Source organism: Oncorhynchus clarkii, chromosome 1 (assembly GCF_045791955.1).
Source record: "Oncorhynchus clarkii lewisi isolate Uvic-CL-2024 chromosome 1, UVic_Ocla_1.0, whole genome shotgun sequence".
NCBI lineage: Eukaryota > Metazoa > Chordata > Actinopteri > Salmoniformes > Salmonidae > Oncorhynchus > Oncorhynchus clarkii.
The window spans coordinates 90977998-90998260 of record NC_092147.1 but is presented as its reverse complement, the minus strand read 5'-3'; the positions used below and the strand labels follow the sequence as shown (position 1 = coordinate 90998260).

The following is a 20263-nucleotide window of genomic DNA, read 5'->3' as shown; positions in this document are numbered from 1 at the left end:
GGTTGGAACGCTGCTGTATAACTACAGTCATACTGAACCCTAAACAGGAGGGTTGGAACGCTGCTGTATAACTACAGTCATACTGAACCCTAAACAGGAGGGTTGGAACGCTGCTGGCAGCCTGACAAGAACACAAACTAGACACACACTTAGAGGAAAGTTCTCAGCGGGCCGGGCTAACAGTCAGATTGACCAGCAGACAGAGTGCGCTACCGTGATGTACCTTTCTTGTCTTCCCGTGACTTCTGTTCAGTCAGGTCAGCCAGGAAGTGGAGAGGGCTCTGGGACTCCGGGGGAGTCAGTTTGGAGTCAGAGGAGGTGTCCGAGGCAGGGCTGGAGCCTCCGTTAGTCTCAGCTTTACCCTGGATGGGGTTCAGCTGCCCAGTCTCTGTCTTCACGTTACATAGAGAGATCTTGTTGCTGTGGTTTAACACGTTCTGGAGAACCTGACCAGGAGAGACAGGTCAACAACAACACGTCACAGACTACACAGGTCAACAACAACACATCACAGACTACACAGGTCAACAACAACACGTCACAGACTACACAGGTCAACAACAACACGTCACAGACTACACAGGTCAACAACAACACATCACAGACACACTGTTCAACAGACTACACCGAGCTCTAACTAGTCTACATTACTGAGCTAACAGACAGAGCTCTAACTAGTCTACATCACTGAGCTAACAGACAGAGCTCTAACTAGTCTACATCACTGAGCTAACAGACAGAGCTCTAACTAGTTTACATCACTGAGCTAACAGACAGAGCTCTAACTAGTCTACATTACTGAGCTAACAGACAGAGGTCTAACTAGTCTACATTACTGAGCTAACAGACAGAGGTCTAACTAGTCTATATAACTGAGCTAACAGACAGAGCTCTAACTAGTCTACATTACTGAGCTAACAGACCGAGCTCTAACTGGTCTACATTACTGAGCTAACAGACAGAGCTCTAACTAGTCTATATTACTGAGCTAACAGACAGAGCTCTAACTAGTCTATATTACTGAGCTAACAGACAGAGCTCTAACTGGTCTATATTACTGAGCTAACAGAGGTCTAACTAGTCTATATTACTGAGCTAACAGAGGTCTAACTAGTCTATATAACTGAGCTAACAGACAGAGCTCTAGATTCCAGAGCAGGACAGAGGATGGGTTTGGCAGTACTAGATTTGGCAGTACTGGGTTTGGCAGTACTGGGTTTGGGTTTGGCAATACTGGGTTTGGCAGTACTGGGTTTGGCAATACTGGGTTTGGCAGTACTGTGGTTGGCAGTACTGGGTTTGGGTTTGGCAGTACTGGGTTTGGCAGTACTGGGTTTGGCAGTACTGGGGTTGGCAGTACTGGGGTTGGCAGTACTGGGGTTGGCAGTACTGGGGTTGGCAGTACTGGGGTTGGCAGTACTGGGGTTGGCAGTACTGGGGTTGGCAGTACTGGGTTTGGCAGTACTGGGTTTGGCAATACTGGGGTTGGCAGTACTGGGGTTGGCAGTACTGGAAACCTTGAATGTGCATCCCAAATACCACCTTACTCCCATGTAGTGAATATGTTGCAATAGGGCTCTGGTCAACAGTAGTGCACTATATAGGGAATAGGGTTCTATAGGGCCCTGGTCTATAGTAGTGCACTATATAGGGAATAGGGTTCTATAGAGCTCTGGTCAACAGTAGTGTATTATATAGGGAATAGGGTTCTATAGAGCCCTGGTCTAAAGTAGTGAATTATATAGGGAATAGGGTTCCATAGAGCTCTGGTCTAAAGTAGTGCACTATGTAGGGAATAGGGTGCCATAGGGCCCTGGTCTAAAGTAGTGCACTATGTAGGGAATAGGGTTCCATAGTGCACTACTTTAGACCAGGGCCCTATGTAGGGGATAGGGTTCCACTTGGGAAGCAGCAGAAACAGAGCAGCAGCAGTGTATCTCCATACCTGAGAGACTCCGTTGGTAGCAGGCAGCTTGCTGAGTAGAGGGTTGTGTTTCCCAGTACAGACACAGGGAGACCTGATGCTGTACTTCTCCCTGAACAGATGCATGGCGCTCACCACCTCTGTCAGAACTGCACAACAGACCACTGGTCATTAGTACACACTTCTGTCAGCATGTTAGACCTACACAGTGTTACTGTCAGAGGAGAACAATGTAATGGAGTACTGTCTTGTGTTTTACTTTAACTCTGTGTTGTAATGGAGTCCTGTCTTGTACTTTAACTCTGTGTTGTAATGGAGTCCTGTCTTGAGTTGTACTTTAACTCTCTGTTGTAATGGAGTCCTGTCTTGAGTTGTAGTTTAACTCTGTGTTGTAATGGAGTCCTGTCTTGAGTTGTACTTTAACTCTGTGTTGTAATGGAGTCCTGTCTTGTCTTGTAGTTTAACTCTGTGTTGTAATGGAGTCCTGTCTTGTCTTGTAGTTTAACTCTGTGTTGTAATGGAGTCCTGTCTTGTGTTTTACTTTAACTCTGTGTTGTAATGGAGTCCTGTCTTGAGTTGTACTTTAACTCTGTGTTGTAATGGAGTCCTGTATTGAGTTGTACTTTAACTCTGTGTTGTAATGGAGTCCTGTCTTGTCTTGTAGTTTAACTCTGTGTTGTAATGGAGTCCTGTCTTGTGTTTTACTTTAACTCTGTGTTGTAATGGAGTCCTGTCTTGAGTTGTACTTTAACTCTGTGTTGTAATGGAGTCCTGTCTTGAGTTGTAGTTTAACTCTGTGTTGTAATGGAGTCCTGTCTTGAGTTGTACTTTAACTCTGTGTTGTAATGGAGTCCTGTCTTGTCTTGTAGTTTAACTCTGTGTTGTAATGGAGTCCTGCCTTGTAGTTTAACTCTGTGTTGTAATGGAGTCCTGTCTTGAGTTGTAGTTTAACTCTGTTGTAATGGAGTCCTGTCTTGAGTTGTAGTTTAACTCTGTGTTGTAATGGAGTCCTGTCTTGTAGTTTAACTCTGTTGTAATGGAGTCCTGTCTTGAGTTGTAGTTTAACTCTGTGTTGTAATGGAGTCCTGTCTTGTAGTTTAACTCTGTTGTAATGGAGTCCTGTTTTGTGTTGTACTTTCCTAACTGAATAATGAAAGCTATTCCAGCCCAGGCTGAGGTCCAGACAGAGAGAGAGAGGAACAGAAATCATTGGTTCCTACCAGTTCCTGGGATAATCTGTGTTGGCATCAAGTACTTGTGACCATGCTGCTGTCCCTTGACACACTTCAGCCAGGCGTACAGCTCTTTGTCTGGAGGAACAACAAAACACACATTACTAACCAACAAACCCTGTCAGGTCTCCATGGAAACCCCGTCTGACTGCTTCCCAAACGCTACTCTAGTCCCTTTATAGTGCACTACTTTGACCAGGGCTCTGTGGGTGTTGGAGTGGTCCACTATGAAGGGAATAGGGTCCCATTTGGGCCTCAGCCACTACATGGGAACAGACCATGTTGATGTTCCACCCCTCTCTCAGGAGTTTACAGGTTCAACTGGAGAATTAGGATGAATCCTCTGCTGCTGCTTCTCAACATGGGGAATCATATCAACTAGAACAACACTGTTAATGCTAATAACACACTGTCTGCTGTAGGAGCTGTGATGGATGGGGTTTCACACTCTGTAGGAGCTGTGATGGATGGGGTTTCACACTCTGTAGGAGCTGTGATGGATGGGGTTTCACACTCTGTAGGAGCTGTGATGGATGGGGTTTCACACTCTGTAGGAGCTGTGATGGATGGGGTTTCACACTCTGTAGGAGCTGTGATGGATGGGGTTTCACACTCTGTAGGAGCTGTGATGGATGGGGTTTCACACTCTCTAGGAGCTGTGATGGATGGGGTTTCACACTCTCTAGGAGCTGTGATGGATGGGGTTTCACACTCTCTAGGAGCTGTGATGGATGGGGTTTCACACTCTCTAGGAGCTGTGATGGATGGGGTTTCACACTCTCTAGGAGCTGTGATGGATGGGGTTTCACACTCTCTAGGAGCTGTGATGGATGGGGTTTCACACTCTCTAGGAGCTGTGATGGATGGGGTTTCACACTCTCTAGGAGCTGTGATGGATGGGGTTTCACACTCTCTAGGAGCTGTGATGGATGGGGTTTCACACTCTGTAGGAGCTGTGATGGATGGGGTTTCACACTCTCTAGGAGCTGTGATGGATGGGGTTTCACACTCTGTAGGAGCTGTGATGGATGGGGTTTCACACTCTCTAGGAGCTGTGATGGATGGGGTTTCACACTCTCTAGGAGCTGTGATGGATGGGGTTTCACACTCTGTAGGAGCTGTGATGGATGGGGTTTCACACTCTCTAGGAGCTGTGATGGATGGGGTTTCACACTCTCTAGGAGCTGTGATGGATGGGGTTTCACACTCTGTAGGAGCTGTGATGGATGGGGTTTCACACTCTGTAGGAGCTGTGATGGATGGGGTTTCACACTCTGTAGGAGCTGTGATGGATGGGGTTTCACACTCTCTAGGAGCTGTGATGGATGGTGTTTCACACTCTGTAGGAGCTGTGATGGATGGGGTTTCACACTCTGTAGGAGCTGTGATGGATGGGGTTTCACACTCTCTAGGAGCTGTGATGGATGGGGTTTCACACTCTCTAGGAGCTGTGATGGATGGGGTTTCACATTCTCTAGGAGCTGGAGGGTTGCCGTCCAGACAGACAGAGAGAGTCATGTTTATTTCACCTGTTGAGGTAATACAATATGTTTCCCATGCCAATAAAGCCCTTTGAATTGGAGACAGAGACACAGAGAGACAGAGACAGAAGCACACAGTCAGTCCCCTACCACTACTATAGCAGGCAGGGAGGGAAACCTGTATCCTCTACTTGTCTATGGTGGAAAAGAAGAGGTTTTAAAATGTTAACATCCTAAATATTGACTGACCTTTGGAGGTCTTCCTCTCCTTTGCCTTGTAACAGTCCAGACAAACCACGAAGCCACATTTGTGGCAGACCCAGTGAATATTAAACAAGGTGGCTTCACACGCGTCACACATCTCCCGGACCCCTCTCACAGCCCTCTTCCAGGCCATCTTGGCTGCAGGGCAAAGCACACACAAACAGGGAGGATGAAGACAACAGCAGAGCACTTCCAGGCAGACTGGTTCCTTCATGCAGAATACTTTATAGACTAGTCTGGCCTCAGAGGGCTCTAACATTGGTACAATAACACCCACAATAAAACATTTAGTTGTTCTACAGTTCAGGATGGTTTGACCTGTTAAAACACACAGATACTAGTTTGAGGTTTGACCCCAGCTTTCTACAGGAACACTAAGACTAACAGAGAGAAAGTCTCTGTGCTCCTCTGTCTTTCAGACTAACAGAGAGAATGTCTCTGTGCTCCTCTGTCTTTCAGACTAGCAGAGAGAATGTCTCTGTGCTCCTCTGTCTTTCAGACTAACAGAGAGAATGTCTCTGTGCTCCTCTGCCTTTCAGACTAACGGAGATAATGTCTCTGTGCTCCTCTGCCTTTCAGACTAACGGAGATAATGTCTCTGTGCTCCTCTGCCTTTCAGACTAACGAAGATAATGTCTCTGTGCTCCTCTGCCTTTCAGACTAACAACAACCAACACTTCTCTGTTCTCCTCTGTCTTTCAGACTAACAGAGAGAATGTCTCTGTGCTCCTCTGTCTTTCAGACTAACAGAGAGAATGTCTCTGTGCTCCTCTGTCTTTCAGACTAACAACACTTCTCTGTGCTCCTCTGTCTTTCTGACTAACAACAACACTTCTCAGTGCTCCTCTGCCTTTCAGATTAACAACAACACTTCTCAGTGCTCCTCTGCCTTTTAGATTAACTACAGCACTTCTCTGCCTTTCAGAATAACAACAACACTTCTCTGCCTTTCAGATGAACAACACTTATTTTTGCTCCTCTGCCTTTCAGATGAACAACACTTATTTTTGCTCCTCTGCCTTTCAGATTAACAACAACACTTCTCTGCGCTCCTCTGCCTTTCAGATTAACAACAACACTTCTCTGCGCTCCTCTGTCTTTCAGACTAACAACACTTCCCTGTGCTCCTCTGCCTTTCAGAATAACAACACTTCTCTGTGCTCCTCTGCCTTTCAGATGAACAACAACACTTCTCTGTGCTCCTCTGCCTTTCAGATTAACAACAACACTTCTCTGTGCTCCTCTGCCTTTCAGACTAACAACAACACTTCTCTGTGCTCCTCTGCCTTTCAGATTAACAACAACACTTCTCTGTGCTCCTCTGCCTTTCAGACTAACAACAACACTTCTCTGTGCTCCTCTGCCTTTCAGATTAACAACAACACTTCTCTGTGCTCCTCTGCCTTTCAGATTAACAACAACACTTCTCTGTGCTCCTCTGTCTTTCAGACTAACAACAACACTTCTCTGTGCTCCTCTGCCTTTCAGATTAACAACAACACTTCTCTGTGCTCTCCATACCATCTTTTTTGATCCATGTAGCAGCAGTGTTCTCAGTGGTGACCATCTGACAGAACTGGTCTCCTATATATGAGAGGATGTACTTGGAGGAGTCTGGGTCCAACTCATTCTCCTCGTATACATCAGGAGCCCAGAGGGACAGAGCCTCCTCATCAAACTGATCTGGAGTGGAGAAGCCGTCCACACGGATCACTCCATTCTTGCTGTAGGACAGGCTGGAGAGAAGAGGGAGAGAGAACAGGTTAATGAGAGGCGCAGACACACGGACAGGCTGGAGAGAAGAGGGAGAGAGAACAGGTTAATGAGAGGTGCAGACACACAGACAGGCTGGAGAGAAGAGGGAGAGAGAACAGGTTAATGAGAGGTGCAGACACACGGACAGGCTGGAGAGAAGAGGGAGAGAGAACAGGTTAATGAGAGGTGCAGACACACAGACAGGCTGGAGAGAAGAGGGAGAGAGAACAGGTTAATGAGAGGCGCAGACACACGGACAGGCTGGAGAGAAGAGGGAGAGAGAACAGGTTAATGAGAGGTGCAGACACACAGACAGGCTGGAGAGAAGAGGGAGAGAGAACAGGTTAATGAGAGGTGCAGACACACGGACAGGCTGGAGAGAAGAGGGAGAGAGAACAGGTTAATGAGAGGTGCAGACACACGGACAGGCTGGAGAGAAGAGGGAGAGAGAACAGGTTAATGAGAGGCGCAGACACACAGACAGGCTGGAGAGAAGAGGGAGAGAGAACAGGTTAATGAGAGGCGCAGACACACACTAGATAATTAGAGTGTTGCTCCTCCCTGTCAGAAGGCAACACCATAATGACAGAATAAAGAACCACTGGCTCCCTAGAACCATCACTAACCCTAGAACCATCCATAACCCTAGAACCGGAACCAACACCAACCCTCGAACCATCCCTAAACCTAGAACCAACACCAACCCTAGAACCGGAACCAACACCAACCCTAGAACCGGAACCAACACCAACCCTAGAACCGGTACCAACACCAACCCTGGAACCAAGACCAACCCTAGAACCATCACTGACCATAGAACCGGAACCAAAACAAACCCTGGAACAAACACCAACCCTAGAACCAACCCTAGAACCAACACCAACACCAACCCTGGAACCAATACCAACACCAACCCTGGAACCAACACCAAAACCAACCCTGGAACCGACACCAAAACCAACCCTGGAACCGACACCAAAACTAGAACCGACACCAAAACCAACCCTAGAACCAACACCAAAACAAACCCTAGAACCAACACCAACCCCAGAACCAACACCAACCCCAGAACCAACACTAACCCCAGAACCAACACCAACCCTAGAACCAACACTGACACTAGAACCAACGCCAACCCCAGAACCAACACTAACCCTAGAACCAACACCAACCCTAGAACCAACACTAACCCTAGAACCAACACCAACCCCAGAACCAACACTAACCCTAGAAGCAACACTAACCCTAGAACCAACACTAACCCTAGAACCAACACTAACCCTAGAACCAACACTAACCCTAGAACCAAAACAAGCCTCAGAAGGAGCAGTAAATGTGGATTGTCCTACAACCTGATTACTGAGGATTACATGGATTGACATATTTGTTAACGGGAGGTTGCTATCACCTTTGCTTTGTCTGATAAACAGGCTCCACTCTAGTCTCCACTGGCTATCTGGCCAACAGACTACTGTCTATCTGGCCAACAGGCTCCACTCTAGTCTCCACTGGCTATCTGGCCAACAGACTACAGTCTAGTCTCCACTGGCTATCTGGCCAACAGACTACAGTCTAGTCTCCACTGGCTATCTGGTCAACAGGCTACAGTCTAGTCTCCACTGGCTATCTGGCCAACAGGCTCCACTCTAGTCTCCACTGTCTATCTGGCCAACAGGCTACAGTCTAGTCTCCGCTGGCTATCTGGCCAACAGGCTCCACTCTAGTCGTAGTGGTACTCTATTCTACTCTTTTCCTTTCAGCAGGTTAATACAGGAACATGAACAGATGGACTGACTGAGGAAGGGTTCACTGACAGACAATAACAGATGGACTGACTGAGGAAGGGTTCACTGAGACAATAACAGATGGACTGACTGAGGAAGGGTTCACTGAGACAATAACAGATAGATTGTTGGAGAACGTATACAATTACCTAAATAATCTCTAACCATTTAATCATATGGCGGCAATGTGGACCAGCCGAGCAAAGCAGCCAATCAGACACTAGCCGGGAGACAGAGCAGCCAATCAAATACCACCTGACCAGCAGACCAGCCAATCAGACACTAGCCGGGAGACAGAGCAGCCAATCAAATATCATCTGACCAGCCAATCAGACACTAGCCGGGAGACAGAGCAGCCAATCAAATATCATCTGACCAGCCAATCAGACACTAGCCGGGAGACAGAGCAGCCAATCAAATATCACCTGACCAGCGGACAAGTTAATCAGACACCAGACAAAACGAGACTGAATCAGCCAATCAGACTCACCGGCGGAAGTAGTAGAAGCGGCAGAAGACAGGGGAATGAGCCGGCTGCTCCCCCTTCTTGCTGCGAACAACACGACACTCCCGACACTTCTGCAGGTTGGGTCCAATCTCGGAGCACGAGTCATCCTGCAGGAACGACTCCCCCGTCTGCTTCAGCTTCTTCACCTTCCTCCAGTCCTTCAGCACAGAGCGGGGGATACCATCTGGTACCGGAGGGGACAGAGAGACGGTTACTATGATATGTAATACAGAGACATGATCGGTCCTTCAGCACAGAGCGGGGGATACCATCTGGTACCGGAGGGGACAGAGAGACGGTTACTATGATATGTAATACAGAGACATGATCAGTCCTTCAGCACAGAGCGGGGGATACCATCTGGTACCGGAGGGGACAGAGAGACGGTTACTATGATATGTAATACAGAGACATGATCAGTCTTTCAGCACAGAGCGGGGGATACCATCTGGTACTGGAGGGGACATAAATAGTGAACAGGATGTATGCAGCCCTATGTACTGTAGCTAGAGGTCTTATGTATTTCTCTACACCAGAGTTGAGCTCAATTCAATTTCAACTCATTATGGATATAAAGATGATCATAAAAACGTAACGTTGTGACTATAACTACTGTTCCCTAACGGGCCATCCCCAGGTTGTAAGGGTAGGTAACAACACATCTGCCAAGCTGATCCTCAACACGGGGGCCCCTCAGGGGTGTGTACTTAGTCCCTCCTGTACTCCCTGTTCACTCATGACTGCACGACCAGGCACAACAAGAACCTTGAGGCTTGAATTCATTCCTTCATTTCAGTACCGCTCTTCACCGAGCCCAGAACCAGGCGACGCAGGTGTTGTACCTGGTTACCCTCCTTCAGGGAACAGTAGTAAGTCATAACGTTCTGTTCCTTTTCTGTCAGTTCAACACAACTATGGGGAACAAGAATCGCGCCCCAAGCCGGACCGAGCGAATACTAAATGAAACGGGCCATGGCTGACCGCTCTGCCTAACGACCCTCTCCTGTCCCAGCTGTAAACACACTGTGCACTAGAATGGGAGCAGTGACATCCAAGCGATACAACCTCACAAAAGCATGTGGATCTGGACTTCCTGACGGGCCGCCCCCAGGTTGTAAGGGTAGGTAACAACACATCTGCCAAGCTGATCCTCAACACGGGGGCCCCTCAGGGGTGTGTACTTAGTCCCCTCCTGTACTCCCTGTTCACTCATGACTGCATGGCCAGGCACGACTCCAACACCATCATTAAGTTTGCCAATGACACAACAGTGGTAGGCCTGATCACCGACAACGATGAGACAGCCTATAGGGAGGAGGTCAGAGACCTGGTCGTGTGGTGCCAGGACAACAACCTCTCCCTCAACGTGATCAAGAGAAAAGAGATGACTGTGGACTACAGGAAAAGGAGGACCGAGCATGTCCCCATTCTCATCAACGGGGCTGTAGTGGAACAGGTTTGAGAGCTTGAAGTTCCTTGGTGTCCACATCAACAACAAACACACCAAGACAGTCATGAAGAGGGCACGACAAAGCCTATTCCCCCTCAGGAGACTGAAAAGATTTGTCATGGGTCCTCAGATCCTGAAAAAGTTCTATAGCTGGAAGCTATCTAGTGTAAGCTAGGTTAGCTAGCCTCTTAGACCGTAGCACGGTCCTTATAGAATAACCAAGAGGCTTACCGCTACGTGTTCTAAACAAGAGAGCTACCGCAACTCCACCGTGGGGAGGCAGGAATAGCTAGTAGTAGCTAGCTCGCTTCAGCGAGTTGGCCAACCTGGCTAGCACGCTATGCAGAGCTTGTTTAGCTAGCCTGGTCTCGAAAGTCCGTATACAACCAGATCACTGAGGTGGGACCGGACCCTTCATCGACAAAGTCTAGAAAGAGAGGCAAGCGGTGCCCGACTGAGGCACGCTCGGGCGGCCGGGAGTACCCATCGAACCTCTCCCTTCGAGTACCTTGTCGCAACCGGCGACAGAGCACAGAGGAGTCGGGTTGTGCGTGGGCAGCTACCGCATGCACCACGGCCAGGCAGACAAGACATTTGCTCTGACCAAAGACCCAGTCAATCCCCGCGTCCCACAACTAGGACTCAGTCGAGGTACGGGCATCCGGGAGAGGAAGTCACTATTGGAAACACCAAGCTTCCTAAAGAACGCTACACGATTGTCAAGAGAACATTGCTCAAGGAAATTTAAGAAGAACTCATTGGTTTGTGATTCGGAAAATAGGAAGAAAAAAAACAAACTTCAATAATGAACGTCCAGAGAGAGAGTTTAGTGATAGTCTCATGTTCCAAACAGAGTATATACACCTCTCCCCTTTGGGAACCAATAACAACATCAGCCAGCTCACATCCACATGGTGTAAGAAACAGAAACACCCATCATAATAACATATATAATCAAATAAGGCCAGCTGACCTATGATGAGCCGAGAGACTGAGTTGACCTTGTTAGAATGCTATTAGAAATTGAAATCATATTCATTGGAGAGTTACGTGTGTGTGTGTCTTTATGCATGCGTTACTAAAGGGAAACTTTTACAGAGAAACACACCTTTACGTTCATCATCTCCAGCACCACCCCAACGTCAACACGGGTGAAAATGGTGCATTTCTATGTTTTGCAGTAAAACAGAGGAAGTGTTCCCAATGACAACGTCGGTGTGCATCACGTAATTTGACTAATTGTGAGGAGGCATTCGCTACGAATTGGATGATGTCATTGAAAACACTTATCTTCCTCTATCTTCTTACTACAAGACATAGAAACGCACCACTTCCACATGTTAATGTCAGGTGGTGCTGGAGTTATATGGTAATGTTGGGGTGGTGCTGGCTTTATGGTAATGTTGGGGTGGTGCTGGAGTAGATATGGTAATGTTGAGATGGCGTGGACATTATGGTAATGTTGAGATGGTTCTGGAGGTGATATGGTAATGTTGGGGTGGTGCTGGCATTATGGTAATGTTGGGGTGGTGCTGGCATTATGGTCATGTTGAGATGGTTCTGGAGGTGATATGGTAATGTTGGGGTGGTGCTGGCATTATGGTAATGTTGAGATGGTTCTGGAGGTGATATGGTAATGTTGGGGTGGTGCTGGAGATATGGAAATGTTGGGGTGGTGCTGGAAGTGATATGGTAATGTTGTAATGTTGGGGTGGTGCTGGAGATATGGTAATGCTGTAATGTTGGGGTGGTGCTGGATGTATGGTAATGCTGTAATGTTGGGGTGGTGCTGGAGATATGGTAATGTTGTAATGTTGGGGTGGTGCTGGAAATGGTATGTTGGGTGGTGCTGGTTATGAATGATACTGCAACACTAATATAGGTACTATTATATTTCCATTTCAGTCTTTTAGCAGGCTGGTATTGATATGTTGGTGTTGGGGTGGTGCTGGCAATGATATGTTGGGGTGGTGCTGGAGAATTGTTGGTGTTGGGGTGGAGCTGGAGATGATATGTTGGGGTGGTGCTGAATATGATATGTTGGTGTTGGTGATGATATGTTGGTGTTGGTGTTGGTGATGATATCTTGGTGTTGGTGTTGGTGATGATATGTTGGTGTTGGTGTTGGTGATGATATGTTGGTGTTGGTGATGATATGTTGGTGTTGGGGTGGTGATGATATGTTGGTGTTGGGGTGGTGATGATATCTTGGTGTTGGTGTTGGTGATGATATGTTGGTGTTGGTGATGATATGTTGGTGTTGGTGTTGGTGATGATATGTTGGTGTTGGGGTGGTGATGATATGTTGGTGTTGGGGTGGTGATGATATGTTGGTGTTGGTGTTGGTGATGATATCTTGGTGTTGGTGTTGGTGATGATATGTTGGTGTTGGTGATGACATGTTGGTGTTGGTGTTGGTGATGATATGTTGGTGTTGGTGTTGGTGATGATATGTTGGTGTCGGGGTAGAGATGATATGTTGGTGTTGGGGTAGAGATGATATGTTGGTGTTGGGGTGGTGATGATATGTTGGTGTTGGGATGGTGATGATATGTTGGTGTTGGGGTGGAGATGATATGTTGGTGTCGGGGTGGAGATGATATGTTGGTGTCGGGGCGGTGATGATATGTTGGTGTTGGGGCGGTGATGATATGTTGGTGTTGGGGCGGTGATTATATGTTGATGTTGGGGCGGTGATGATATGTTGGTGTTGGGGTGGTGATGATATGTTGGTGTTGGGATGGTGATGATATGTTGGTGTTGGTGATGATATGTTGGTGTCGGGGTGGAGATGATATGTTGGTGTCGGGGTGGAGATGATATGTTGGTGTCGGGGCGGTGATGATATGTTGGTGTCGGGGCGGTGATGATATGTTGGTGTTGGGGTGGAGATGATATGTTGGTGTTGGGGTGGAGATGATATGTTGGTGTTGGGGTGGAGATGATATGTTGGTGTTGGGGTGGAGATGATATGTTGGTGTTGGGGTGGAGATGATATGTTGGTGTTGGGGTGGAGATGATATGTTGGTGTTGGGGTGGAGATGATATGTTGGTGTTGGGGTGGAGATGATATGTTGGTGTTGGGGTGGTGATGATATGTTGGTGTTGGGGTGGTGATGATATGTTGGTGTTGGGGTGGTGATGATATGTTGGTGTTGGGGTGGTGATGATATGTTGGTGTTGGGGTGGAGATGATATGTTGGTGTTGGGGTGGAGATGATATGTTGGTGTTGGGGTGGAGATGATATGTTGGTGTTGGGGTGGAGATGATATGTTGGTGTTGGGGTGGAGATGATATGTTGGTGTTGGGGTGGAGATGATATGTTGGTGTTGGGGTGGAGATGATATGTTGGTGTTGGGGTGGTGATGATATGTTGGTGTTGGGGCGGTGATGATATGTTGGTGTTGGGGCGGAGATGATATGTTGGCGTTGGGGTGGAGATGATATGTTGGTGTTGGGGTGGAGATGATATGTTGGTGTTGGGGTGGAGATGATATGTTGGTGTTGGGGTGGAGATGATATGTTGGTGTTGGGGTGGAGATGATATGTTGGTGTTGGGGTGGAGATGATATGTTGGCGTTGGGGTGGTGATGATATGTTGGCGTTGGGGTGGAGATGATATGTTGGCGTTGGGGTGGAGATGATATGTTGGTGTTGGGGCGGTGATGATATGTTGGTGTTGGTGATGATATGTTGGTGTTGGGGCGGTGATGATATGTTGGTGATGATATGTTGGTGTTGGGGTGGAGATGATATGTTGGTGTTGGGGTGGAGATGATATGTTGGTGTTGGGGTGGAGATGATATGTTGGTGTTGGGGTGGAGATGATATGTTGGGGTGGAGATGATATGTTGGTGTTGGGATGGTGATGATATGTTGGTGTTGGTGTGATATGTTGGTGTTGGGGTGGTGATGATATGTTGGTGTTGGTGATGATATGTTGGTGTCGGGGTGGAGATGATATGTTGGTGTTGGGGCGGAGATGATATGTTGGTGTTGGTGATGATATGTTGGTGTTGGGGCGGTGATATGTTGGTGTTGGGGCGGTGATGATATGTTGGTGTTGGGGTGGAGATGATATGTTGGTGTTGGGGTGGAGATGATATGTTGGTGTTGGGGTGGAGATGATATGTTGGTGTTGGGGTGGAGATGATATGTTGGTGTTGGGGTGGAGATGATATGTTGGTGTTGGTGATGATATGTTGGTGTTGGGGTGGTGATGATATGTTGGTGTTGGTGTGATATGTTGGTGTTGGTGTGATATGTTGGTGTTGGGGTGGTGATGATATGTTGGTGTTGGTGATGATATGTTGGTGTTGGTGTGATATGTTGGTGTTGGGGTGGTGATGATATGTTGGTGTTGGTGTGATATGTTGGTGTTGGGGTGGTGATGATATGTTGGTGTTGGTGATGATATGTTGGTGTTGGTGTGATATGTTGGTGTTGGGGTGGTGATGATATGTTGGTGTTGGTGATGATATGTTGGTGTCGGGGTGGAGATGATATGTTGGTGTTGGGGCGGAGATGATATGTTGGTGTTGGTGATGATATGTTGGTGTTGGGGTGGTGATGATATGTTGGTGTTGGGGTGGAGATGATATGTTGGTGTTGGGGTGGAGATGATATGTTGGTGTTGGGGTGGAGATGATATGTTGGTGTTGGGGCGGTGATGATATGTTGGTGTTGGGGTGGAGATGATATGTTGGTGTTGGTGATGATATGTTGGTGTTGGTGATGATATGTTGGTGTCGGGGTGGAGATGATATGTTGGTGTTGGGGCGGAGATGATATGTTGGTGTTGGTGATGATATGTTGGTGTTGGGGCGGTGATGATATGTTGGCGTTGAGGTGGAGATGATATGTTGGTGTTGGGGTGGAGATGATATGTTGGTGTTGGGGTGGAGATGATATGTTGGTGTTGGGGCGGTGATGATATGTTGGTGTTGGGGTGGAGATGATATGTCGGTGTTGGGGTGGTGAGGGTGAATCTGAAGTTGAAACATTTTGAAATGTCCCTTTAATGCTAGACTTACTGTTGCTGGACAGTTTCAGCTTGGTCTTCTCCCTGGCGCTCCTAAAGATCCCGTTGGGTTTCAGCTCATCCTCATCTTTCTCTCCGTCTCCTCTCCTCCTGCGCATGTCGTCCTGTTTCTTCTTGTAGGTGGGTTTGGGCTGCCTCTTCGCCCTCTGCTCCTGCTTGCTGCTCTCGCTGGCGTCAGAGTCCTCTCCGCTCTCTGAGGCCGAGTCGTGGTCGTACACCCTCTTGCTCCCACGCCGCGTATTCCTGTCCTCAGCGGCCATCTTGTCCTCCTGACCTTTGACCTCTTCTATCTTCATCTCCACATCACTGGAGGTAGAGGCAATCAGAGTGACGGTGCAAGGCTTGATCATCTCCATCTCAGACACAGAGGGGCTCACAGCCTTCGACACAGAGGGGCTCACAGTGGTGTTAACAGCCTTCGACACAGAGGGGCTCACAGTGGTGGTAACAGCCTTCGACACAGAGGGGCTCACAGTGGTGGTAACAGCCTTCGACACAGAGGGGCTCACAGTGGTGGTAACAGACATGGACACAGATGGGCTCACAGTGGTGGTAACAGACATGGACACAGATGGGCTCACAGTGGTGGTAACAACCTTCGACACAGAGGGGCTCACAGTGGTGGTAACAGCCTTCGACACAGAGGGGCTCACAGTGGTGGTAACAGACTTGGACACAGAGGGGCTCACAGTAGTGGTAACAGGCTTGGACACAGAGGGGCTCACAGTGGTGGTAACAGGCTTGGACACAGAGGGGCTCACAGTGGTGGTAACAGACTTGGACACAGAGGGGCTCACAGTGGTGGTAACAGACTTGGACACAGAGGGGCTCACAGTGGTGGTAACAGACTTGGACACAGAGGGGCTCACAGTGGTGGTAACAGACTTGGACACAGAGGGGCTCACAGTGGTGGTAACAGACTTGGACACAGAGGGGCTCACAGTGGTGGTAACAGACTTGGACACAGAGGGGCTCACAGTGGTGGTAACAGACTTGGACACAGAGGGGCTCACAGTGGTGGTAACAGACTTATCAGCCTCCTCTGTTTTCATCATAGTGTTTATGTTCCTGTCCTCCTCTGAGTGTCTGGTGAGCCAGGCCTTCTTCAGCTTGTGGTAGTTGGGTTGAGACTGGTTCTGGTTCATCTGGGCTGGCTGGCCATTGGGGAGGGGGCCAGGGCTGGGGCTAGCTCCTGCTTGATATGGTCCTGGGCTTGCTGTGGTTCTGTGGTTCTGGGCTGAGGCCGAGGCAAGGGGAGGTGGAGGGGAGATGTGAAGAGCTTTACTGTTAGATGGCTCAATCAGGCTCTCGGGACCACTACCACTGGAGCTGCTGCTAGGACCTCTGGACTGCTGGGCTGCTGCCAACGCTGCCTTGTGCTTCTTCAGATGGATAAAGCTCCCATAGTAGGACTGGCTGGGGTTGGGAGAGGCCTGGGTGCTGCTGGCCAGGCTGGGCCCGGGTTGCAGGTTGGGGGATGAGGTTCTGGAGGAGCTCCCCTCCTGTTGCTGGAGCTCGGCCCTTGGTTCTAACCCAGGCCCTGAGTGGAAGGCCCTGCCCCGAGGGCCACAGCTCTCTGTCCTGCTAGCGCTGGAGGTGTTGGGCCCACAGTAGGTTCTCTCTTGTCTTCTACTCAGCCCACCGTAGGGAGCCATGTTGGAGACTGCCCTAGTCACATCACTACTCCTATTGCACACAGAGTTGGCAGAAGCCGAGACGGAGACTGGAAAGGTTCCCTGAGACTGGGACACTCTCATAAAGTTGTTATTGTACTGCTGCACGCAAACAGCCTCCTCCAAGTTAGTGTTTGGCAGGATCACCTTCCCTCCAGACTCCCTGTCTCTCTCATAGGCCAGTTTCAGACAGACTGTCTGAGGCCTGCCGCCTGGGAACATCCTCCCCGTCAGAGAGTCCTTGGCCGAGGAAGAGGTCTTGGCGCCTGGCGAGCCGTCGTACTTTATACACGTAGAGGGACGGACGATAACAGACGCCGTGGTGGCCCCAGGCTTCCTGCCGGGGCTCCTCTCAGAATGCCATCCCAGCTTTTCGTGGCTCTGAGAGTCGCCGGCTCGCCACACCTCGGATGAGTTCATCGCTGCCCCGCCCTTACACACGGCGCTGACCTCCCGTAGCTCGGGCAGAAGGGTGGGCGGTTTCTGTTGCTCAGACACCTTACCGGCCGAGCTGACTGGCTGGATGGGGGTCAGGGTGGGTGGAGACAAACGGCCGTAGCCCACCTCCTTCCTGTCCAGTGTCTGCTGGATAGGAGGGTGGAACACGGGGGCACGGTGCAGTGCTGGCATACACCTTAGTTGGGCTTGGGTCTGACAGTGGGTTCGGGTCTGGCTCTGGGTCTGACAGTGGGTTCGGGTCTGGCTCTGGGTCTGGCTCTGGGTCTGACAGTGGGTTCGGGTCTGGCTCTGACTGGAGGACGGCGAGAGGTCTGGACTAACAGGGCTGACTATGGTACTGAGACGATACCTCTGCATGTTGGATAGGCTTACCTGCTGGTTCAGCTGCTCTGATATCTTCCCTAGCAGACCCTCCCCATCAGCCTGGTGTTTGATGAGAGGAGGGGGTTTGGACAGGGACTTGGAGCTGAACGCTGCCCCTCCTCCCAGTGAGAGACTAGAGACTGCTGCAGACTCCTGCTCCCTGCTCACCTTGTCAAAGTATGAGTTGAGCTCTTTAGAGGGGTAGAGACGCGGTGGCTCGTTGACCACACTGTTGGACAGGGTAGTGAAGTAGTTACTGGGGGGGAGACTGTGCTGGGACTGCTGTTTAAACTGATACAGGTCTACAGCAGGGGGCTCCGTTTCCTTCTCCTGGTGGGGGCGCTGGGGGTGGGGCAGGGAGGGGAGCGAGGGGATCCGGGGGTAGGGGTGGGGCAGGGAGGGGAGCGAGGGGATCCGGGGGTAGGGGTTAGGCTCCCTGTCGGTCTCACTGGAGCGGATCTTAGCGGTGAAGGGGGCCACCTCAATGCTCTCCTGGAGGATCCGTCTGTTCTCCTCCTTATACTTACTGGCCCGGTCCCTCTGCCCTGCTTCCTGTTGTTGCTGCTGGGCCATCCTCTGCTGCTGTTGTTTATTACAGGCCTCCAGGTAGAGCTGGTGCAGGTGACTGTCCTTCCCGGTCGGGGTTCTGCTGCGGTCCTGCTCCTGCTTCAGGTGGGCCAGAGTGATGGTTCTGATGGGGTCCACAAAACCCTTCAAATCCCTGAGGAGAGAAATAAAAAACATTCAACTACAGACCAGACAGGAAGTCATAGGTTACATCTCAAATGGTACACTATTCCCACACAGAGCTCTGGTCACCAGTAGTGTTCTATATAGGGAATAGGGCTCTGGTCAACAGTAGTGTTCTATATAGGGAATAGGGCTCTGGTCAACAGTAGTGTTCTATATAGGGAATAGGGCTCTGGTCAACAGTAGTGTTCTATATAGGGAATAGGGCTCTGGTCAACAGTAGTGTTCTATATAGGGAATAGGGCTCTGGTCAACAGTAGTAGACAGAACAGCCCTCAGAAGGAATAACCAGGACATGATGTATAATAGCAGAACAGCCCTCAGTAGGAATAACTAGGACATGGTGTATAACAGCAGAACAGCCCTCAGTAGGAATAACTAGGACATGGTGTATAACAGCAGAACAGCCCTCAGTAGGAATAACTAGGACATGGTGTATAACAGCAGAACAGCCCTCAGTAGGAATAACTAGGACATGGTGTATAACAGCAGAACAGCCCTCAGTAGGAATAACTAGGACATGGTGTATAACAGCAGAACAGCCCTCAGAAGGAATAACTAGGACATGGTGTATAATAGCAGAACAGCCCTCAGTAGGAATAACTAGGACCTGGTGTATAATAGCAGAACAGCCCTCAGTAGGAATAACTAGGACATGGTGTATAACAGCAGAACAGCCCTCAGTAGGAATAACTAGGACATGGTGTATAACAGCAGAACAGCCCTCAGTAGGAATAACTAGGACATGGTGTATAACAGCAGAACAGCCCTCAGTAGGAATAACTAGGACATGGTGTATAACAGCAGAACAGCCCTCAGTAGGAATAACTAGGACATGGTGTATAACAGCAGAACAGCCCTCAGTAGGAATAACTAGGACATGGTGTATAACAGCAGAACAGTCCTCAGTAGGAATAACTAGGACATGGTGTATAACAACAGAACAGCCCTCAGTAGGAATAACTAGGACATGGTGTATAACAGCAGAACAGCCCTCAGTAGGAATAACTAGGACATGGTGTATAACAGCAGAACAGCCCTCAGTAGGAATAACTAGGACATGGTGTATAACAGCAGAACAGCCCTCAGTAGGAATAACTAGGACATGGTGTATAACAGCAGAACAGCCCTCAGTAGGAATAACTAGGACATGGTGTATAACAGCAGAACAGCCCTCAGTAGGAATAACTAGGACATGGTGTATAACAGCAGAACAGCCCTCAGTAGGAATAACTAGGACCTGGTGTATAATAGCAGAACAGCCCTCAGTAGGAATAACTAGGACATGGTGTATAACAGCAGAACAGCCCTCAGTAGGAATAACTAGGACATGGTGTATAACAGCAGAACAGCCCTCAGTAGGAATAACTAGGACATGGTGTATAACAGCAGAACAGCCCTCAGTAGGAATAACTAGGACATGGTGTATAACAGCAGAACAGCCCTCAGTAGGAATAACTAGGACATGGTGTATAACAGCAGAACAGCCCTCAGTAGGAATAACTAGGACATGGTGTATAACAGCAGAACAGCCCTCAGTAGGAATAACTAGGACATGGTGTATAACAGCAGAACAGC

General features: G+C 48.9%; 1 protein-coding gene across 1 annotated transcript in view; it reads right to left on the bottom strand.

Moving 5' to 3' along the window:
* LOC139413868 (probable JmjC domain-containing histone demethylation protein 2C) overlaps window positions 1–20263 on the bottom strand; it is a 236858-nt gene that overhangs the window by 37680 nt on the left and 178915 nt on the right. The window contains exons 11-18 of the mRNA XM_071161700.1: window positions 16470–18656; window positions 15433–15836; window positions 8931–9132; window positions 6423–6637; window positions 4887–5039; window positions 3145–3234; window positions 1946–2073; window positions 224–446 (exon numbers count right to left, since the gene is read on the bottom strand). Of these exons, the coding sequence (XP_071017801.1) occupies window positions 224–446; window positions 1946–2073; window positions 3145–3234; window positions 4887–5039; window positions 6423–6637; window positions 8931–9132; window positions 15433–15836; window positions 16470–18656 (3602 nt within the window). The remainder of the gene's footprint in view (window positions 1–223; window positions 447–1945; window positions 2074–3144; window positions 3235–4886; window positions 5040–6422; window positions 6638–8930; window positions 9133–15432; window positions 15837–16469; window positions 18657–20263) is intronic.